This window comes from Pleurodeles waltl, chromosome 8 (assembly GCF_031143425.1).
Source record: "Pleurodeles waltl isolate 20211129_DDA chromosome 8, aPleWal1.hap1.20221129, whole genome shotgun sequence".
Taxonomy (NCBI): Eukaryota; Metazoa; Chordata; class Amphibia; order Caudata; family Salamandridae; genus Pleurodeles; species Pleurodeles waltl.
The window spans coordinates 998,728,935-998,748,265 of NC_090447.1; the positions used below are offsets into that span (position 1 = coordinate 998,728,935).

A 19,331-nucleotide genomic window follows, 5' to 3' on the forward strand; every position below is an offset into this window, starting at 1 on the left:
CCATCAGTGCACCTCAGTTCACACACTCCATGGACTCAGCCGTGGCAGTGCCAGGAACCCCACACCCTCTGTCTGCCAGAGCACCTCAGTTCTTGCAATCAGTACACTTTGCTGCTCCAGTACTGGGACCTCAGGCGCAGCTCCATCAGTGCACCTCAGTTCACACACTCCACGGCCTCAGCCGTGGCAGTGCCAGGAAACCCACACCCGCTGTCCGCCAGAGCACCTCTGTTCTTCCAGTCAGTACACTCTGCTGCTCCAGTACTGGGACCTTGGGCACAGCTCCATCTGTGCACCTCAGTTCACACACTCCAAGCCCTCAGCTTTGCCAGTATCAGACACCCCACACGCGCTGCCACAGCATCTCTGTTCTTCCAGTCAGTACACTCTGCTGCCCCAGTACTGGGACCTCGGGCGCAGCTCTATCAGTGTACCTCAGTTCACGCACTCAAAGCTCCTCAGTCGTGCCCATGCCAGGGCCCCACACACGCTGTCTGTCAGAGGACCTCAGTTCTCACAGTTAGTACACTCTGCTGTTCCAGTACTGGGACCTCGGGCGCAGCTCCATCAGTGCACCTCAGTTCTAGCCTGGCAAGCTCACTTCTTTTCCTATACTGGGACCCCACTCACACACAGTTCCCAAGACTGGAAAAATCTACTGGCTCACTGCTGTGGCAAGTTTTAATTTATGAGGTCGAGCTATTTTTAGATTTGGACCCATCTGGCAGTGGACAAAGAACAAGTGTTCTGTTCAGTCAGAAACTGAGTTAGCAATTAAGATGCCTTTAAATTTTATTCTTGTCACATTTGCTCTGTGTTCAGAGACAGAGGTCATAAGTCAGTCTGTCTTCTTGCAATGCAAATACTTTTCCTTGTGATTGCATAGTTCCAGGATTTTGTAGGGTGAACTGTCTGACCTATGTGAATGAAAGGCTTTTGGAATCAGGTTTTCCCTAACAAACAGCATTTATATAACTAAGTCAACTTTACAAACATTTCAAAATATATTTCAGTAGCTGTGAAAGACCATTTTTGTACTTCGGTGTGATGAAAAAAATATTTTAATAGGATGAAAAAAAGTCAGAACACTTTACTTGGTGATGAGCAAATGATAAATGTTTTAGGAAAACCGGTTTTCACAGATTATTGTTTATACACTATATAGTTTTATCAGTAAAGCTGCAAGTTAGTGGGAAGGTTTTTGGACATCTCTTGGAAATGTACTCTCTGTAAATGACAGTGCACTACCACATCATGCTTTATTAATATATTTATGAAAAGTGAGTGTTTAAACAAACTGAGAAACCTGCTTGCTCTGATTGCAAAGCTATTAGTAAACTAAGAGGTACGTCATGCATGGATCATGTGTACCCTATATGTGGGCTAGATTTATTATACATGGAGCAAACGTTTCTTGTATTTTATCAAACAAAAGAGAATTTTCTTACAGCAGAAATGCTGAACTCTCATATCTGAAGGTACACTCATGTGAGAATGAAGAAAAAGGCTACTGTAAAATACAATATTTGCCTAGGATCATACAATTTGAGTCCCATTTCCGGGTCAAATACATGACAGTTAGGTCGAGTAGATTATTCAAGCTACTCGACCTGCAGGTCTAGTAACGTTTTTAGGATTTTTCGAGGCCCGACATGCTGATGCTAATCTGGGTTAGATGAGAGTATTCACATAACGACTGACGAATTACAGGGACTAATGTTTTGAAGAATTATCTTGCTGAAACTCTACGTATGCCATATCCTTGTTGCAGTTGACTTTGCTACTGATTTGCACCATTGCCTTGGAATGTGTCGTGATTCAAGCCTTGATTAGATTGCGTTTCTTTCGTCACTTTGGTCAACCGGTATGGTTCTTATATGCGTCTCATTTGATATTGAGATTAATCTACATGACTTTAGCATTGTTAATATAAGGGAATAAACTTACTAAACCTATACTAAAGGTGTGGCTATTCATGGCTGAAAGGTCATGGTGCGTGATACTTACTGACTCCATTGATTATTGATTGTGACTAATGATTATTGATTATCGTTCATGAAATTGAGCTATGACAAGAACATCTTAAACGAGTTAAAAGGTTCATCGACCTATTTGCATCCCCTTGTAAGTACTTATTAAGGACAGTTGTGATAACCAATTAAAACCATAGTTTTCCAAATATATTTTGCATTGAAGAAAGATGATGAAAACTGGCTACAGTCAATTCCAGATGCAGGTGGAGACAATCTGCTTATCCCATCAACTACAGCGATTGAAAGGTCTCTTCCATAGAAGCTTCTGAATATCAACAACAGCATCACCTTACAGGCAATTATCTCTAAAACAAGCCAACTAGACCCAAGCTACACCCTGTTAAGCTTATTATTAGCCCCACCGTGATATCACAGATTCAGTAAATAGGCACATTGTTTTCCTAATCATGCTTGCCTTTTGGCAATTCTTTCTCACAAACTAAAAGCGACACCAGAATAAGACACATAAACTTGTCAGGTTAGATATGAGTGTATCCACACGTGAAAGACCTACCCGTAAACAATACTACATAGCAAAGCTGTTAGATGCAGTGCTTGAGTAAACAAGGTCCAGGCCTTATGGACTTTGTTAGCTTGCTTTTTAATACGTTTTCAAATGTAATATTTGTATGGCTGTAAGGCCGGAAGTGAATGCCACTGTGTCCGCGTGAAAATCTGCTCCTCATGTTTATGTTCTGCTAAACCTGGTATGCTTACTGGAGCAGGAGATCTTGTATAACCCTCGAGGTTTATAATGCAGATGTTTTCTTAGGTATCAATGTTTAGCAAAGGACGATGATAGTGCACTGGACACAGTTTGTCGTGCATGTCTGTTACTTTAAGTGGCAGTTGGTTTATTTATTTGCTTCCTGAAAAGGCTTCTACTAGGATTGGATTGTTTATCTGGAAGGCGCGTGTTTATTTGTGTGATGCAGAATGTTCCAGAACCAGTCGGAGCTGAAGTCTCCTGAAATGTCAGTGGAATGTTGGGGCTCATGCTGGGGTTAAGGAGAATGCTTTGACATTCAGTCAGTAAGGAGTCAGGTGTTTGGAGATAAGAGTAAATATGTGAGTTTCGAGATCTAGCAGCGAAAATGTGGAGTAGGCCGGGAGCTGTGTTCTCTTCATTGACCTCGATGACTTAATTCGAGTAGCCCCTGTAAACTTTGAGCACTACCTAAGACCCCCCTTTCGGGCTTTACTAGAGAAAAACTCCAGGATATCAAAACCGTAAGATGCATTCTGTCAGTCAAAACTACCTCCCCTAGTCTTTGTACTACAGGTTGAGAGGTGGACCCTCAAGTAACTAGTGCCTAGTTGTAGAATCCGGATTCCACATTTCTGCAGTACTGAGGTATCAGAGCACCTATCAGTACTGAAAAAATAAAGGTTTATTGCACTGTATGAAATTTTTAGCGAGGGTCAAACAATGCCTTCCAACCATAAAATAAATACTATACCTACAGATCACCTATAATAGGTAACTTACACCCAAATGCAGTGCTTGATGAAATCAGAAAGTCACTGAAGTTCTAAAGGGGATAGCAAAATAATGTCAGGAGAGGGATTCTCACACAAAGTTTAACACAATTTCCAATAATGCTATTTTTCTAGTAGAGTATAGACCATGCAGGTGACCATCTGCACCTTTCTTCAAGTGATGCTGAAGATTCAGTGAGGTTTGTACGCCTGCATCTGGGATCTTCGTTGTAACGCTTCCATCTGGATTCATATGCAGACTGTCCAGGATACACTTTCTTCTTAGAAGAATGGACTGGAATACAGCAGGGTAGACTGGAGTAGAGAGGGACAGACTGCACTGAAGTGGGGTAGATTGTAGTGAGTGGGATCGATTGGAGTGGGATAAGGTGGAGTGAAGTGGGGTAGACTGGAGTGGAGTGGGGTGGAGTGGAGTGGGGTAGACTGGAGTGGAGTGGTGTGGGGTGGAGTGGAGTGGTGTGGGGTAGAGTGGAGTGGGGTAGATTGGAGTGGAGTAGATTGGAGTAGAGTGGGGTAGATTGGAGTGGATTTGGGAAGATTAGAGTAGAGTGTAGCTGTGCAGTTGGGCTACATCTCTTGCACTTACAGGAATAGGACTTAAGGGCACCTGAAGGTGCTTTTGGTAGAATACATAGGAGAATGAAGACTGAGGCTCAGGCCTTAAGGAGAAACAGTGTAGTTATTGTGCTGCATAAAACTTAAGCGCTTAAACAAACAAGCTGGCACTTTATGCAAGGAATTGGGACACAAGTTAAAAGCAATCCAAAAGTGTTGGTAAAAGGAAGCGCCAAACTGTAAAAACAAAATAAGCTGCAGACTGTCCCAAGAGTCTGTGGCATTTGCTTGTTGGTGTAAAAGGAATCACCGAATTCCAACAACAAGAAAAAAAAATAACTATAAAAAAAATGCATTTAGGAGAAAAAAATTGAAAAAAAGTACCCCAAATCACAGCACGAGCAGCGGATGGACAGCAGAAAGACGCAAATAAAATGAAATCAATTAGTACTTGGTCCATGCTCCAGAGAAATAAAAGGAAGTGACGTGAGACATATGCAGGGCAATTAGGAGGCAGCTAAAAAGAATGGCAATTAAGCCAGCAAATTTTAAGTAATGGACGGGCTCTAAGCCCTTCATGAAAACAATATCCCTTGCAGCAACAGCAGTTTAGGCGAGACCTAAAAACTGGGTCTGTCAAGATAAACATCTCTAAATTAGTTACAAACTTGAGGACAAAAAGCACATTTGTTTTTTTATTTACTTACTTCATCCTGCTCTAAAAACTTTGCTTTTTCTTCAGGACTCATTGAAGATGACTGATTGAGGAACTTTTTCATGGCGGAATCCTGTCCTATTATAGATAGGAAAGAAAGTAAAATACTACAGATTACTTATTTGGTAAACACTACAGAGGCAGGTCGCAGGCAACACACAAAGTAAAATATGTTATTTTGAAAAGTACATGGGTTTTAACATCAAATTAAAAGGTTTATCCCAGATAACTTTTTCACTTTATAGCTAGATCAATTAATTGAGTTCCAAAGAAAAAATGGTCTCCACTTTAAGAAACATTGATCAATTCACTCACCCCCGAGGGGCTACAAAATAGATTTTTCATTGAGAAAATAAGATGCATTTTTCGTCTGATGGTTTCATCAGAACATTGCACCAATGCATGCTCCACATCACAATGCAGTGTCTTCCTCTGACACGTGCTCCAACACAGAACACATTGGGCCTGGATAAGCAAATCTGTAGTACATTCTGAGCTAGGTATAGACCACTATATAAGAGAAAGTGACATGAGAACCCTACTGGAGTGATAACTCCAACAGAAGGAACCTCTACATACCACTGTTGGCAAGTATCGTCCATGCAAATGCAGTTTCCAATGCTTCTACCTGCTGAAAGCTGAATCAGCAAGAGAGATCATCTATTGTATCTCTCACTCTAGGAGTACCTATATTATAGCAAACAAAAATAATGTAAGGACATACAGTTCTGTGTAATGAAACCTACTCCAAAAAGCAGGCCCTATAAAACACTCCCTACATGCGCATTACAGAACACAGTGGCCTGACTTGGAGCAATATCCCTAATCACTATACCCCCACGTAAATTTAACAGTGTCACTGCATGACCCATATCAGAACATTTGCTGAATCCACTTATGAGAACAGATTGTCCAGATGTTTGTTTCACCCAATTAAAAAAAAAAATACAATATCATAAAAGTTGTGTGACAAATGTCAGCAGAAAATAAGGTTTATTGGTAAAGGATAGCCTGCCTTTTAAGGATACATCAGCACAGGTGTCCCAAGGATAACAACTCATTGTACAGAAGTGGTACAGCAAGGCTCTGTTCTGGGCTTAATTGTATTACATTTGTATATAATGGATGACGGACGAGCCAGAGGCTTTACCCTGTGAAAGATTGTTCCACCTAAAATGGGGTATGAACACATAACAGATAGGTTTCATGTAAACAGTACCGCATTTATTGATCTCATCTTGCAGGAAGCAAAACTTTTTTGACCGATTTGGCAAATGTATGTGTTGCGACTCATTTCAGTACCAACAGAGATAAAAAAAAAATGTTATATGGCAAGTTAACACTACATAGCAGAATAGATACTTAATGTGTGCCTTATTTATTGGCCCAAGGGTGCAGGTGAGGCAGCATGGATTTGGACAGTACTCTATTCTGTTCCTAAGAACAGGTTTTGCTACCAATGGGATAACACAAAAAAGGCCTGGCGTGAACTCCTTTGTTGATGGTAAAACAACAATGGAGCATTGTGTTCTTCCCGAGATGGGCCATAGAGAGAACAGTAAAGGATACATTTCTTTAGAGATGACAGCTGCCCAAAGACCAGAGAGGTATTTGATGGCACAATTCTGGCCTTTCTCAGGATGCGCACACATTTTCTGGTATGTCTAGGTGGCTGAACCTAAGGTGTGCAAAAGCTATGCTGCCAAGTGAAAGGATTTTATCTCTTGATGTAGGGCGCTATCAAGTTCAGAAGTGGGTGGGGGGAGGGAGGGCAGTGAAGAGTGAGGAAAAGAAGCTTGACCTGGAACTAACAATATTTCCAGCTGGGTCCCGTCTGTCAAAGTCATCTGGCACTAATCCGCATGTTAGGTTCTTTTTTGTACCAAAAAAATGTTCAGCAATGACATGCCCCAACTTTTGCATAGGGCCTATAAAGCGTCATTGTTTCATTTCCACTCATGACAGAGGTTATTAGATAAGTTGAGTACATATGTAAAGTAATTAATCTTTCGTTGCAGAGGTACTACTGACCTAGAGCCATTGTTGAAACTGAGCAAGCGCCAAACAAGCTGGGCCTCTGACAACTATTCTTAAGATCGGGTGCTTCTCTTTTTCTTGATGTAAAGCATCAAGATAATGTTGCATATCTTATTTTGACCGCCTGCCTTTTGACAGACTGTAAGAAACCCTGAAGGTCTAATCGAAAAGTTCTTTTCTCCAAGATGTGGTATGTGATTCTTGCTTTTTGGACGACCAGTGTCCTCAAATAGAGCAATCTAGTAAGAGGGTGCAACATCGATCCATTTAACAACGTGGCCGCTGTTAGAGTGATAACCGAGTGTGGTGTCTTGAAAGCAAGGTTTCTGCATCCTGTCCAACAGTGACGTTCTTAATCAGATTCTCCTAGCATCTGATTTCACTGACTGTACAATCCCTGCAACAACTCTTCAGGTGAAAAAGTCAATTAGGGATGAACAGAATGCAGGATTTGTAAACTAACTGTGCAAGCGTGCTCCTTATCAAGCAAGACAGTTTCCCAGATTACCCAGTGATAAGGTCATGTGACCCATCAGAGAGCCTGCATCCCAATTCACTAGCTTCATCTCAGTTTTACGCCACTCAGACCGTCTGAAAGCATCCCCGCCTTTGGCATCTACTGCCCTAACGTTGTCAGATAGGGGCAACAGGGAGGTGGGCATTGTCTTCCACATATCACTCTGCTCCACACCCACAGTCTTTGCAATCCACACACTCCATTCCCGCCATGCAAGCACCTCATTTGTATTCCTCTCACAAAAATGCACATTGCAAGAAAATAAATTTCCAACTCATGATCAACACTTACTCTGCAGTCCTCCTTGCACATGACCATGCCAATATCATCCAATAACACAAATCTGATGTGCTCTTCATGATAGATCTCGCTTACACCCTTATCGAAATCTATTAGATGTCATCATCACTGCATTCAGCACCATTTAACACACAGAGCAGAACACAGTAGAAAACAAGCATTTTCAATGCAACGGATCTCGCATTTGTTTGAGTTAGCGCTATTAGCGTTGTAAAGCAAAAAAAAATGCAGCGCGATCGCACTATGTAAAATAAACAGATAAAGTAGTCCGGACTCCAGGCTGAAAACATCGAGCCTCGTATGTTTTTGGTACTTTACCGGTGCTGTGTAGGTGGGCTAAACACCGGAAAAGGCATGACCTATGCATGCCTTTCACAAATGAAAGCAAGCGGATTTTAAAAGGCAAGCCCACGAACCAATGTAAGTGACTGAGGTGGCATGGGCGTGGTTTCAAGCCCAAAGAGAGATTACAGCATGGACGGAGCACTTTGTGCTCGCCCATAAAAAGGACTCTCATTTGTCCATGAATCCTAATTAACTTGGCAACACTTCAGACATTTTAACTCTTCACTGATCACTTCCCGCTCTGACCAACCCAAACAAAAACTTTGATCTCAAAAACTTGCGGGGTCTTGAATATGTATACTCCATTCCTGCCATCACCTTCTCAATCATTTGTGCTCCGGTAAGCTAGTTGGTCCAGGTATGGAAACACAGACACCATCAACGGAGGCACTTTGCAAGGTTTGAATAAAAAGGTCAATTATGTACAACACGAGTGCACATATGAAGAAAGTTACGGCAGTGAAATAAAAGTGTTCTGCTTTTACTTTAAACTGAGAGAAAACACAAATAAAAGGAATTCCACCACTGCAGAGCGATTAGTCTGAGTAATACATTTATTAAAGCACTATTTCAGGTTTGAATAGAGGAAGCATGTAGGTCAAATGCAGCAACGCGAATACACTTCCAAAAATAATCACAGCAGTAGAATAATAATGCTCAGAAAAGCAAACAATGAAAATACACTACTTTAATCATGGATTATATATCTGCATAGACAGTGATTATATATTCATGCACAATGCAAAGCTAGAAATAATCAAAAAAGAATTCATCACCGTCGGGCTCACTTGCTTCATCTCCTTGCCAGCAACGGGCCGTGAACCCAGTCTATCGTGAAGAGAGAGAACTACCTTCAAGGGAGAGTGGTGGGCACAGGCGCACCCGTCCGACCAGAGTTCCATATTTCCACAGTCGCCTAGTTTCCTCCTCTTATATATGTTAAACAGGCTGGAGAAGAGAATTCTAGGAATCCCTCCTCTCACCCAGGGAGTTGTTGGTCAAACGCTGGCCAAAGCAGATTGGTTTTGAGAAGGGCATGTTGTAAATTGGCCACATCCCAAGGTGTTCTTCCAAGATCAAACTGTTCCTTGCCGCACCATAAACATCATCCTGGTACATCCTTATCTAACTCCTACCCCTCCATGTTATGTTCTAGCCCTTGGTGAAAAAGATCACGAAGAGTGAAAACATGAGCGAAAAACACACTGCATAACTTGTGCGCATAAAAATATCTGCACCTCCTGCACCTCTAACATGATGGTGGCTAAAGCTAAGCTAAGCACAAAATGGAGTCTGTAATCAAAATGGAGCTGCTGGCCGCCAATATGAAGATGTGTAGAGCTAAGCACAAAAATGGAGTCAGTGGTCAAGATGGAGCAATGGTTAAATACAGATATCACTAACACCTCCCAACAACGTTTGATCTTAAGGATTTCTGAATATTGTTTGGACAACTGTGACCATCACAGTGGTGCCTGTGAGCAGAATTTTGGGAGCAATGATTATGAGAATTGCCCAAAGTTAAGTGTAAACTGGCAATAAAGAAATTACAAAAAGCATTCAATAGTGAGGTGCCACATGTAGGGATTACTTTCACTCAACCTCTTGTGCAGCTGTTTTGAGTCCACCATCATTTCCATGGACCAGGGACTAGATTCCTTCACCCCGTCTCTGGGTCTCAGCAGGACAAACATGAAGGCTACTCCCTAAGCACCACCTTCTGCACAAAGAAGAACACCTCACGTGGGTTATTTCCGTCTTCACAAGGCAGAAGAAAATAATTCAGTTGTATGCTGGATGTTTGTGCTTTCCCTGCCCTGGTAATCAAGACATTTGCAAAGGTTAATTTCAGTGCTGAAGTATAGTTCTCCTGTCCTGCAGGTGGCCTCCACCTCATGGATATGACTACAACGAGAAAGTACAAGGAGTATCATCTCAGACATCTCTAGATACAAGCATTGCAACCAATTCTGGATTGTCTGTGTGCTTCACTGTTACTTTTTTTCAGTGTTTAATCTTAAGGTTGATATTACTGGCTGCTGGGTGATAACGTTTGTAAACTGTGTCACAGTTGCAGAAGCTTACTTGATGTCAAAAAAGCCCTCAGGAAACGGGAGATCAAATACTCCAGGATATATCCGACACAATTGCGAGTGGTGGCAAAGGGAAAGTTTCACGTCTTAATGAGTCCAGACACAACCTGGGACTGGTTGCCCAGCTGGAGTCAGGTTGGGGGGTCAAATCTCCGAGACCGATCCCAAAGACACCGAGTGGCGATCACACCCCAGAGTGCCAGCAGAGAATTGACAATCCACACCAGCAGCAGTCCATGCTGCAAAACCAGGAGCACCAAACTTCGCATTAAGATTCGCATAAAGACTGATTCAAGACAACGGAGTGAGACCAATGACTTGGTGAACTGTAATCTTTAAAATTGACACTGATCCGAAACTGCAGCTTGCCTACTGGGCCCAAGGCCCAGTTGAGTGGTGCTCTGGGTTATGGGGTCTACGACTGTCGACAGAACTTGGTAACAAATGTCCTTTATGGTGGTGGGTGGGTGGGAGTCCCCTAGGCGGTTGCCACAGTCACCTATAGGTTAAATGTTAGTTTGAGGTGACAGGCAATCTCCAAAGTTGAGGAGGTGGGAGGTTCAAACTCCATGGTGCAGGGAGGCAGGGTTGGTGGGGGTTTGTTTGTTTGTTAAGGGACAATGTTTGTTTTTTGTTAATGTTTTGGCTATGGCAAGCTGCATATACCACACTAATGTTAAAAGGGACACATGGTGTTTAAGTCCAAGCATTCAACCAGACTCCCAAACTACCTCACTATAAGGGACATACTTGACCCACTTGCTAAATAGCCCTACATATGAGCACTCAGATAGAGCAAATATATACCTTTAATCTTTATTTCGGCCAATTTGGCCATAAAAGATGTACACAAAAAACACACATATGAACATGTAAAACCATCAAGGAAAAGTAAACAGGAAACACATCAGATAAGAGACCATACAATTAAAATAAAAACTTAAAATTAGATAGGAGCCTGCAACTTTAAAATACGGGTACGAATATGCCAGACATTGGTAAAGAATTTGGCTAGTGCAAACACAATTGGACCTGAAACATCAGTTTTTAAAATTCTGTACACCGGGAGGTACTCCCTAAAACCAAGGTTTCTAATAAGTGGTAGGAGCCAATATTTCCTGGCGGCCTTGTAAGTTGGACAAAACAAGACCACATGCAGATCGCTTTCCTCTGCTCCCACACATGTCGGACATAGCTTGGTAGATGGCAGTGTTGACCAGGAGCAGGTGTAAGATCGCAGAGGCAATGTGCCATATCTCCATTGGAGAAATAGCTTCCTGGCCAGCACAGGAGACATAGCATCCAGAACCCTCTCCAGGCGGTATGAGTCCTTGCTTTGCGCGAATACAGATGTTAATGACCCCTCGTTCTTGCAGTCTAGGGCCATAGCTAGTTTCTGCTCGTGGTAAGCACTGACCAAAGCTCTTCGTGGGATCCCTAGTGAGGCGTTAGCTGGGTCCGACCACAGGTCAGGGAGGCCCAATCCCATACAGGACTTTTTTATATATTTTATCCACGGGATCTGTAGAGCTTTAGGGTGGGTTAGAAACTCCCTCAGTTCCGCCCTATAAGAAGAGAGTTCTTCGGTGCTCCATAGCCTTCGCCAGAAGACTATGGGTCTGAGACCTAATTCATCTGCTATTGGACTCAGACCCAGATCCATCCTCAGGGGGAGGAGCGGAGTACTGGACGGGAGTGCTACTATCTGTCTAATGAAGTTGTTCTCAGTTATAGACAAACTGCAGGAAGCTGTGTGACCCCACAGTTCCGCCCCGTACATCAGAGCTCCTCTAGCCTGTGCCTTGTATATCTGGATAAGCGGCCCCAGCGGTCGATATGTGGAGCTTCTCATCAACCGAGCAATGCCGCCAGTGGTCTGCACTAATTTAAGATTAACCCTAGTCTGGTGAGTTCCCCAGGACATGGTTTCATTCAACGTTACACCTAGATATTCAAAGGTGGAGACTCTCTCTAAACGTGAAGCTCCCAGTAAGGGGTTCGGGCGTGATCTTGGGGTTGGGTTCATAACCATAAACTTGGTTTTGTTAACATTGATTTCTAACCCCCTATCTGTGCAAAAAGCCACAAAAGAATCAAGGATCCTCTGTATCCCCATGGGGGTTTTGGACAGCAGCAGGGTGTCATCTGCAAAGTGATTGCAGGCACCCTGCTGCCATTCAATTTTGGGGCATCAGTGTATTCAGTTCCATTGAGATGGGCGATTACCCCGTTGACAAAGAGGCAGAACAGGGTCGGTGCCAATACACAGCCCTGTCAAACCCCCCTGTCAACAGGGAATCTGTCCGTTAATTCCACGTATTTCCCGCACCTGACCCGGGCATAGTTATTATGGTGCAATCTCTTTAAAATTATCAGGATGTCTGGGGGGACCCCCATCTCAGCCAGAACACTCCAGAGTTTCCCTCTGGGCACGAGGTCGAACGCAGCCCTCAGGTCCACAAATATAGTGTATAAACTACTCCCTTCCAATATTGCTGCCCTCCAATAGATAACGTTCAGACGAAAAACCTGGTCCACTGTAGAAACTCCCTTTCTAAATCCCGCCTGATACGGACTGAGGGCACCCGTTTCTTCCACCCAGTCCTGGAGCCGATTCAGCAGTATCCTGCCAAACAGCTTCTGTGACACGTCAATTAGACTGATTGGTCTGTAGTTGGCTGGGAGCAGGGGCGAGCCCTTTTTAAATATAGCAACCACCTCTGCCCCCAGCCAAGTACTCGGAATTTCCATGCCACACAAAACTCCATTAAACACTGCAGCCAGATAGGGGGCCCAAACACCGGGCTCCTGCTTGAACAGGTCCCCGGGCAGGCCGTCCAATCCTGGCGCCTTTCCAGCTTTAAGTCCCATTAGTGCTACCTTCACCTCCCCCACTGTTATCAAATCCCCGCCATACTCTACTAGTCCAGTACCGAAATCAATCTGCCGAATGGAGGTTCCCCGACCCCCCGTTTACTACTCTCCAAAACATTCGGTGGTCTCTTGTTGCGAGGGAAGTGGTAAGCTCCTCCCACTGGTTCTCCTCCCATTCGGTTTTAGCATGGATGACCAGTTTTTTATAAGCCCGTCTACTTTCTCGCAGCTTCTCTCTATCTGTTCCCTCCTTGATGCATCTGAGGAGTTCTCCCTTTGCCTTCCTACAGACTGCATTGTACCATAAGGAGTTATGTTGTTGGATCCTCTTCTGGTTCTGGACCCTGGTAAAAAGCTCAGAGGCCGCTCCCTTTATAAGGTCCTCATGAGCCTGATATAATTTCTCATGGTGGAATATATTGCCCACATCGTTGGCTAGCTCTCCCACTTTTTCCAAAATGGGGATTAAACCTGCGTAGAGCTTCGAAAGTTTCACTTGGCTCGTAGCTAGTTTATCCCACCTGATTCTTCTCCTGTTATTGCCTAATAGTAGTTCAGGTTTGGACTCCCCCATGGTTGTTATGGAGGCCTTTGGCCCAGGATGGCTAAGATCGAGTTCAAGGGCGTTATGGTCACTATCAAGTCTCTCCACCACCCTAAAGTCCAGGATAGAAGACCAGTTCACTATCTGTACAAGAGCATAGTCCAAGCGGGACTCTCTTCCCACTCTGTTGTACGTGGTTTTGCTTGGTACATCAGACTTAATACGTCCATTGCAGGCTCTAATTCCATGCTTTAGGGTGAGAGCAGTAATCTGCAAAGCCACAGGCGTCCATGCCTTTGGGGAAGGTGCTACAACAGAGGGTACTGACCACCTGAACTCTTCTTCCATGGGAAATCCCTCTACGAGACCGACCAACGGCTCGAAATGGGAATTTAAATCCCCTCCCACTATATAAGGGATATCTCTTGGCATTTCCGCTAAATATACTGAGAGCTCCTCTATAGTGGGGGATTCACGCGAAGCTCCCACTGGCCTGGAGTAAATATTTATCAGGGCAAGTTTCGCTAGGTTCGGCCAGGCTAATAAAACCACTAGGATATCATCTGATGGCACCGGTAGGCGTGAAGCCTGACATCCTAGGTGGGAAGCCACCCAAGTTGTGAGTCCACCAGAGGGGCGGCCCTTACCCTCCCACCTAGCCGAGATGGAAAATGACTCGTAACCTTGATGGTTGTAATCTTCCCTTGCCCAAGTCTCTTGGAACATGCAAACATCCCCGGACTCAATGTAAGTTATCCAATCTTGGGTGCCCAGTTTGCTGGCTAAACCAGCCACATTCCACCAAATTAGTCTCATGTGCGCTGGAGAAGCCACAGAACAGATTGCAGGGGTGGAGTGGGGGGGAGAGCCAGTACCAAAGCCAGAAACTACACCAATTACTCTAACAGGGTCATTTTCAGAAGTGGGTTCAGCCGGATCAGGCAGTTTACTGGGACCATTATCCGAGGTCACAGGATTTGAGTTCGGGTTTGGGGGCAGTCAATCCACACCATCCAGACCATTCAGACAGTTAAAACGATTGTGGTCCAAAAAGGGAGTCTCCGAAGGTCGGTAAACTGGACGTGGAGCATATCCCCTATGTCTAGATCTTCGTTCCACCCTTGTCCAGTTACCTTGTGACAAGTCATGGTGCAAGCGAATGGGAGGGAAAAAGAAAGAAACTGGCAAAGTCTGTATGGTAGAATCCAGTGATCTATTTGACCCAGCACAAATGTATAGTACTGTTCCAGGGTCTCGAAAAGACACAATGATACAGTCCCCTGCTATTGATTTCCCCGACTTCCCCAACCATGGTACCCTTCTTACCATAATGATCTCATTATTGAGGTGAGCTGGAAGAGGTCTGTTCCAATTCAACCATTTAATGGTTTTCCTCTTGAGTGAGTGATAGTTCTCATTTTCACCCAATTCTAGAGAGGGAACACCAGCCAACACCACCATGAGGCTATTAGCCTCTGGTGGTAAGTCGGGTCCTCGTGGTCTAGGGGCAGGCTTACCAGGGAGTATACGTTGGAGTGCTGGGCCATCTGTTTCTGATGGTAGGATGTTAGAATTAGTAGGTAAAATTGGAACTGGGATAGCCATAGGTGGCTGTAAAAGAGGGGCGGCAGTGGTACCCAAGGGAGGCCCCGTGTGGATCGGTGGGTTTTGTATGTTGGGGAAGGTTCCTATTGGTAGTTTGGACTCAATGGTTCTACTCTGTTTGTTGTCCAAAAATTTCAGGGTGCTTAAAGTTGCCTCCAGAGTGGTCAGCCTGAATTCTATTTTCTGCAAGCTCTCGCTAATGGGCAACAAGAGTGATCTAATTAAGGATTCAATGCTCCCCAAAGAGCTACCGGGAAGTAATGTGTTAAGTGGGCTCTTCCCTTTGTCGCTAATGGAAGCAGTGGTAATAATATTAGTACCCTTAGGGGGAGTAGCCTTCTGCACATTAACTAAAGGCCTGTCCAACATAGGTACGGACTTGAGTGACTTTCCAAAATCAGAGTGGGGGATCTTTTTCTTCCCCTGACCACCCCTCATCTTCCTTCTGCGTTTATTTGGTGGTAGGTCATACACCTCTGCCACCACAGTTTGCTTTGACTTATTAATCTTGATTTTGGCTCTGGTGTGTGTTTGGGTGAATAAGTCAACTGCCGAACTACTGGCAACTAATAGTAGAGTGGAGGCCGTAGTTTGTTTGGAAGGTGGGCCAGAAATGGGAGAACTATCCCGGAGTAATAGGGGAACGTCTTCTTGGGATGAAAGATCCGGGCTGCCATTGGGGGAACCTTCCTCTTGGGAGATAGGATAGGGAGTTATGTCACTGAGGGGCCTATTTTTCATGTGTTCAATCGAGCGACGACGCTCTGTCCTACGCATCTCCAGAGAGGTTTCGATTCCCCCATCACCCTTTACTGATTTAAAGTAATTGTCCAGAGTCCCAGTGTTGGCTCCCCCCTCCTTCGCTGCTGTTCCACCTAGGGCTGATGATGGCATGCCCAGAACCTTTTTCGCATACCAAGTAGGATCAAGGAATGCAGGAGAAAGAGAGTGGGCCCAGCCCAGCCTCCTGCGTGCCCTGACGGCCACAGACGGTCCCGCCCTTGTCCCGGGCTTATCCCGCGACGCGGAAGTAGCTGTTTGAATTTATAAGAGAAAAGTTAAGCTATGAGTGGAGAGAGCGGCCAGGTGACAGGAGGCGCGGGTTAACAGGACTGCTGGGAGACGTAGTCCTGTCCCGACACTCGCAGCCCTGCACTCGCCCAGTCCCTCACTGAAACTGTCCGTAGGTTTTGCACAAGCGGATCTCACGCCGCAGCGGGACCCGCGAAGCGGGTTCCGCAAGAAGTAGAGGAGAGTCCAAAGGCAAACCAGCAGCAAACAGCAAGTCCGACGGTATCCCAGGGGAGTGGAGCTCAGAAGTGGTTTTTCAGGCTGTGAGTGGGGCGGGGCTTGCAGGGAGAGCGGCCAGGTGACAGGAGGCGCGGGTTAACAGGACTGCTGGGAGACGTAGTCCTGTCCCGACGCTCGCAGCCCCTGCACTCGCCCGGTCCCTCACTGAATCTGTCCGTAGGTTTTGCACAAGCGGCTCTCACGCCGCAGCGGGACCCGCGAAGCAGAGGAGAGTCCAAAAGCAAACCAGCAGCAAACAGCAAGTCCGACGGTATCCCCTGGTTATGGTTTCCCAATTGCTTTTAGATGTGAGGCCTCAAGGAGCAGCCCCCCTCCCGCTCCCGCTCTGCTGTGCTCTTTCCACTGCTTCTGCACGCGCTAAAGTTTAGGTTTCCATCACCAGTAGTATCTGGCTCAGTTGCGCTCTGGGGGCAGCGATCAGAGGTTATAATATGTGGTTAATATAAATATGCGAGCTGTTAGTTTAGCAAGAGTGAGGGCAGTGTCTCAGTTTACAGGAGCTTGAGCACAAGGCAAATAATGCTGTTTTCGGACGATGAGTTGCAGTTTTGGACAAATAGTAATTAATTCCCTTGTCCCTTGTATATAAGAGCACGACGTGTGCAGTAGCCAGGTCTGGCACCAGCGATGTTGACCTGATGCAGCTGAGCGATACTTGTTTGGTTGGGTAGTTTTGCTTTATTTTGTAGCAGGCTGTAATTGTAGAGCGTGGCCGGTTGAGGACAGTTACTGTGCGCAGAGCAGTTCTACTACGGGGAGTGCGATGTTGAGGAGCAGCTGTTGTGTTTTCCAGAAAATTATGTGGGGCTTGGAGCACTCCAAGGGGCCCGCGACCCGATCTATGTCGCCGGAGGGGCACGGAGCATCACTTTGTGAGGAGTAAGGTGTTTCCAAGCGTTGGGCAGCTGATATGCCGCTCTGTGGGTGCTGTAGGATCACCCTGGTCCGTGGCTCGAATTGGCTGATATTCCTATTGGTTACTGTGGGCAGGGTTCCCCGTTAGGAGCTATGGCAGTTAAATGGCATGTCAGAACGGCGTACTTGCCGTTTGGGGTCGCACGTGCCCAATGGAGTGGGGGGGTGTTCTTTGGCCCTAAGGGACTGGTATCAAGAAGCCCGCCGGTACGTCACCGCAGTCCGCGCCCGCTATATTTATCAGAGGCCCAGCAGCCGGGGAGGCCTCTGAGGCCGCTTCCCGCTGCCGGGCCCTCACCTGTTTTACGGGCCGCGAGCCTGGCTCCACCACCTCGGATCAGAGAGTGTTCGCGCGGTCTTCGGCCGCACCTCTACTCCTCCTCCGGTGGATGCACGGAGGCCTTTGGGTCCGTCGTCGCGTGCAGCCGGATTTCCTCACTCCGCAGTCCGCGCCCTCTCTGTTTATCGGAGGCTCAGCCGGGGAGGCCTCCAAGGCCGCTTCCCTCTGCCAGGCCCTCACCTGTCTTGCGAGCCCGACTCCCCGGCCTCAGGTCCGAGAGTGTGCGTGCGGTCCTCGGCCGCGCCTCTGCTCCTCCTCCGGTTGATGCACGGTGGCCTTTGGATCCGTCGTCGTGTGTGGCCGGATTTCCTCCTGGTTCTTCATGCAGTTCAGCTTTGGTATTCCTCGTAAGAGCAAATATAAGTTTACTATCCTGGAATGTTAATGGACTAAGAGACAAAATTATAAGAGGAGTAGTTATGCAACGCATAAAGAGACATTCCCCAGATGTCATTCACCTACAGGAAACGCACCTCATGGGCAACACATGTCGGGCGTTGGACTAGTGGGGATATAAAATGGTTGTCCTTATGGACTATACCTCCACGTCCAAGGGAGTGGGAATCCTGATGGAAAAGTTGTTCCCCCTTACAGTCCAATGCACATGGTCTGATCAACGTGGACAATACACGGCACTCATTGGAACCTGGGAAGGGGTAACTGTTATCATACTTTCCATATAGGTCCCACCCGACTCCATGAAACCACACTCCCTGACATAAGTACATTACTGATTACTGTTCCAGATGGGTAATTACTACTAGGTGGGGACTTTAATGTAGCACTTTGTGACACTACTGACAGACACTCCTGGTGAGTTCTTCCTGTCGGCCACTCGCTGCCTTATTTGATGCTCTAAACCTCATTGATGCATGGTGCGCCCTAAGCCATACGCACAGCTCTTCACATTCTACTTGCGGTCCCATGACGTCTTCTCCCGTAATACCCATATGGTTTTCGATACGGTAGAACGGCCCTACTTGTTTGAAGTGCTGATTACACTCGGTTTTGGACCTAGATATATAGAATGGATAGGGCTCCTCTATGACTCTCCTCTGGTACAAGTGGTGGTTAATGCTGAGACGGCCGGAGTGTTGAGCCTCCAATGTGGCACCAGGCAAGGATGCCCGTTTTCCTCCCTACTCTTTTATTCGAACCCCTTGTGGTATGGATCACAATGAATCTGCTGATTCATGGTCTGCGATGGACTGAGAATTGGGAGGACAGAATATCACGCTATGCTTAAGATATTTTGCTCTATACAGCTGATCTACCCACCACACTTGACCCAGTTAGGACAATACTCTGGCTTTACCATAAACTGGACGAAATCCATTATCTATATCCTTAATGGGCAGAAGCCACTTTTGCCTCAGGGATATGCAGCACAAATAGGCAGAGATGGTTTCCTGTATCTGGGAATCCACATCACCAACGATCCCTCCCCAATTTTACTATCGCAACTTAGCTCCCTTGCAGACATGATTGAAAAGTGACGTGCAACATTGGAGATCCTTGCCGCTGTTAATGCTGGGCAGGGTTTTGTTCTTCAAAATGATGGCCCTGCCTCGCTTTCTTTATGCCTTGCACAACACGCCTTACTCTGTTCCAGCGACCTATATCAAAGCTAACTAAAGAAAACTAAGT

At 45.7% G+C, this 19,331-nt stretch overlaps 1 protein-coding gene across 1 annotated transcript in view; it reads right to left on the reverse strand.

Moving 5' to 3' along the window:
• Positions 1-19,331, reverse strand: part of UCHL3 (ubiquitin C-terminal hydrolase L3) — a 336,557-nt gene that overhangs the window by 257,667 nt on the left and 59,559 nt on the right. The window contains exon 3 of the mRNA XM_069205275.1: positions 4,796-4,881. Coding sequence (XP_069061376.1) covers positions 4,796-4,881 — 86 coding nt within the window. The remainder of the gene's footprint in view (positions 1-4,795; positions 4,882-19,331) is intronic.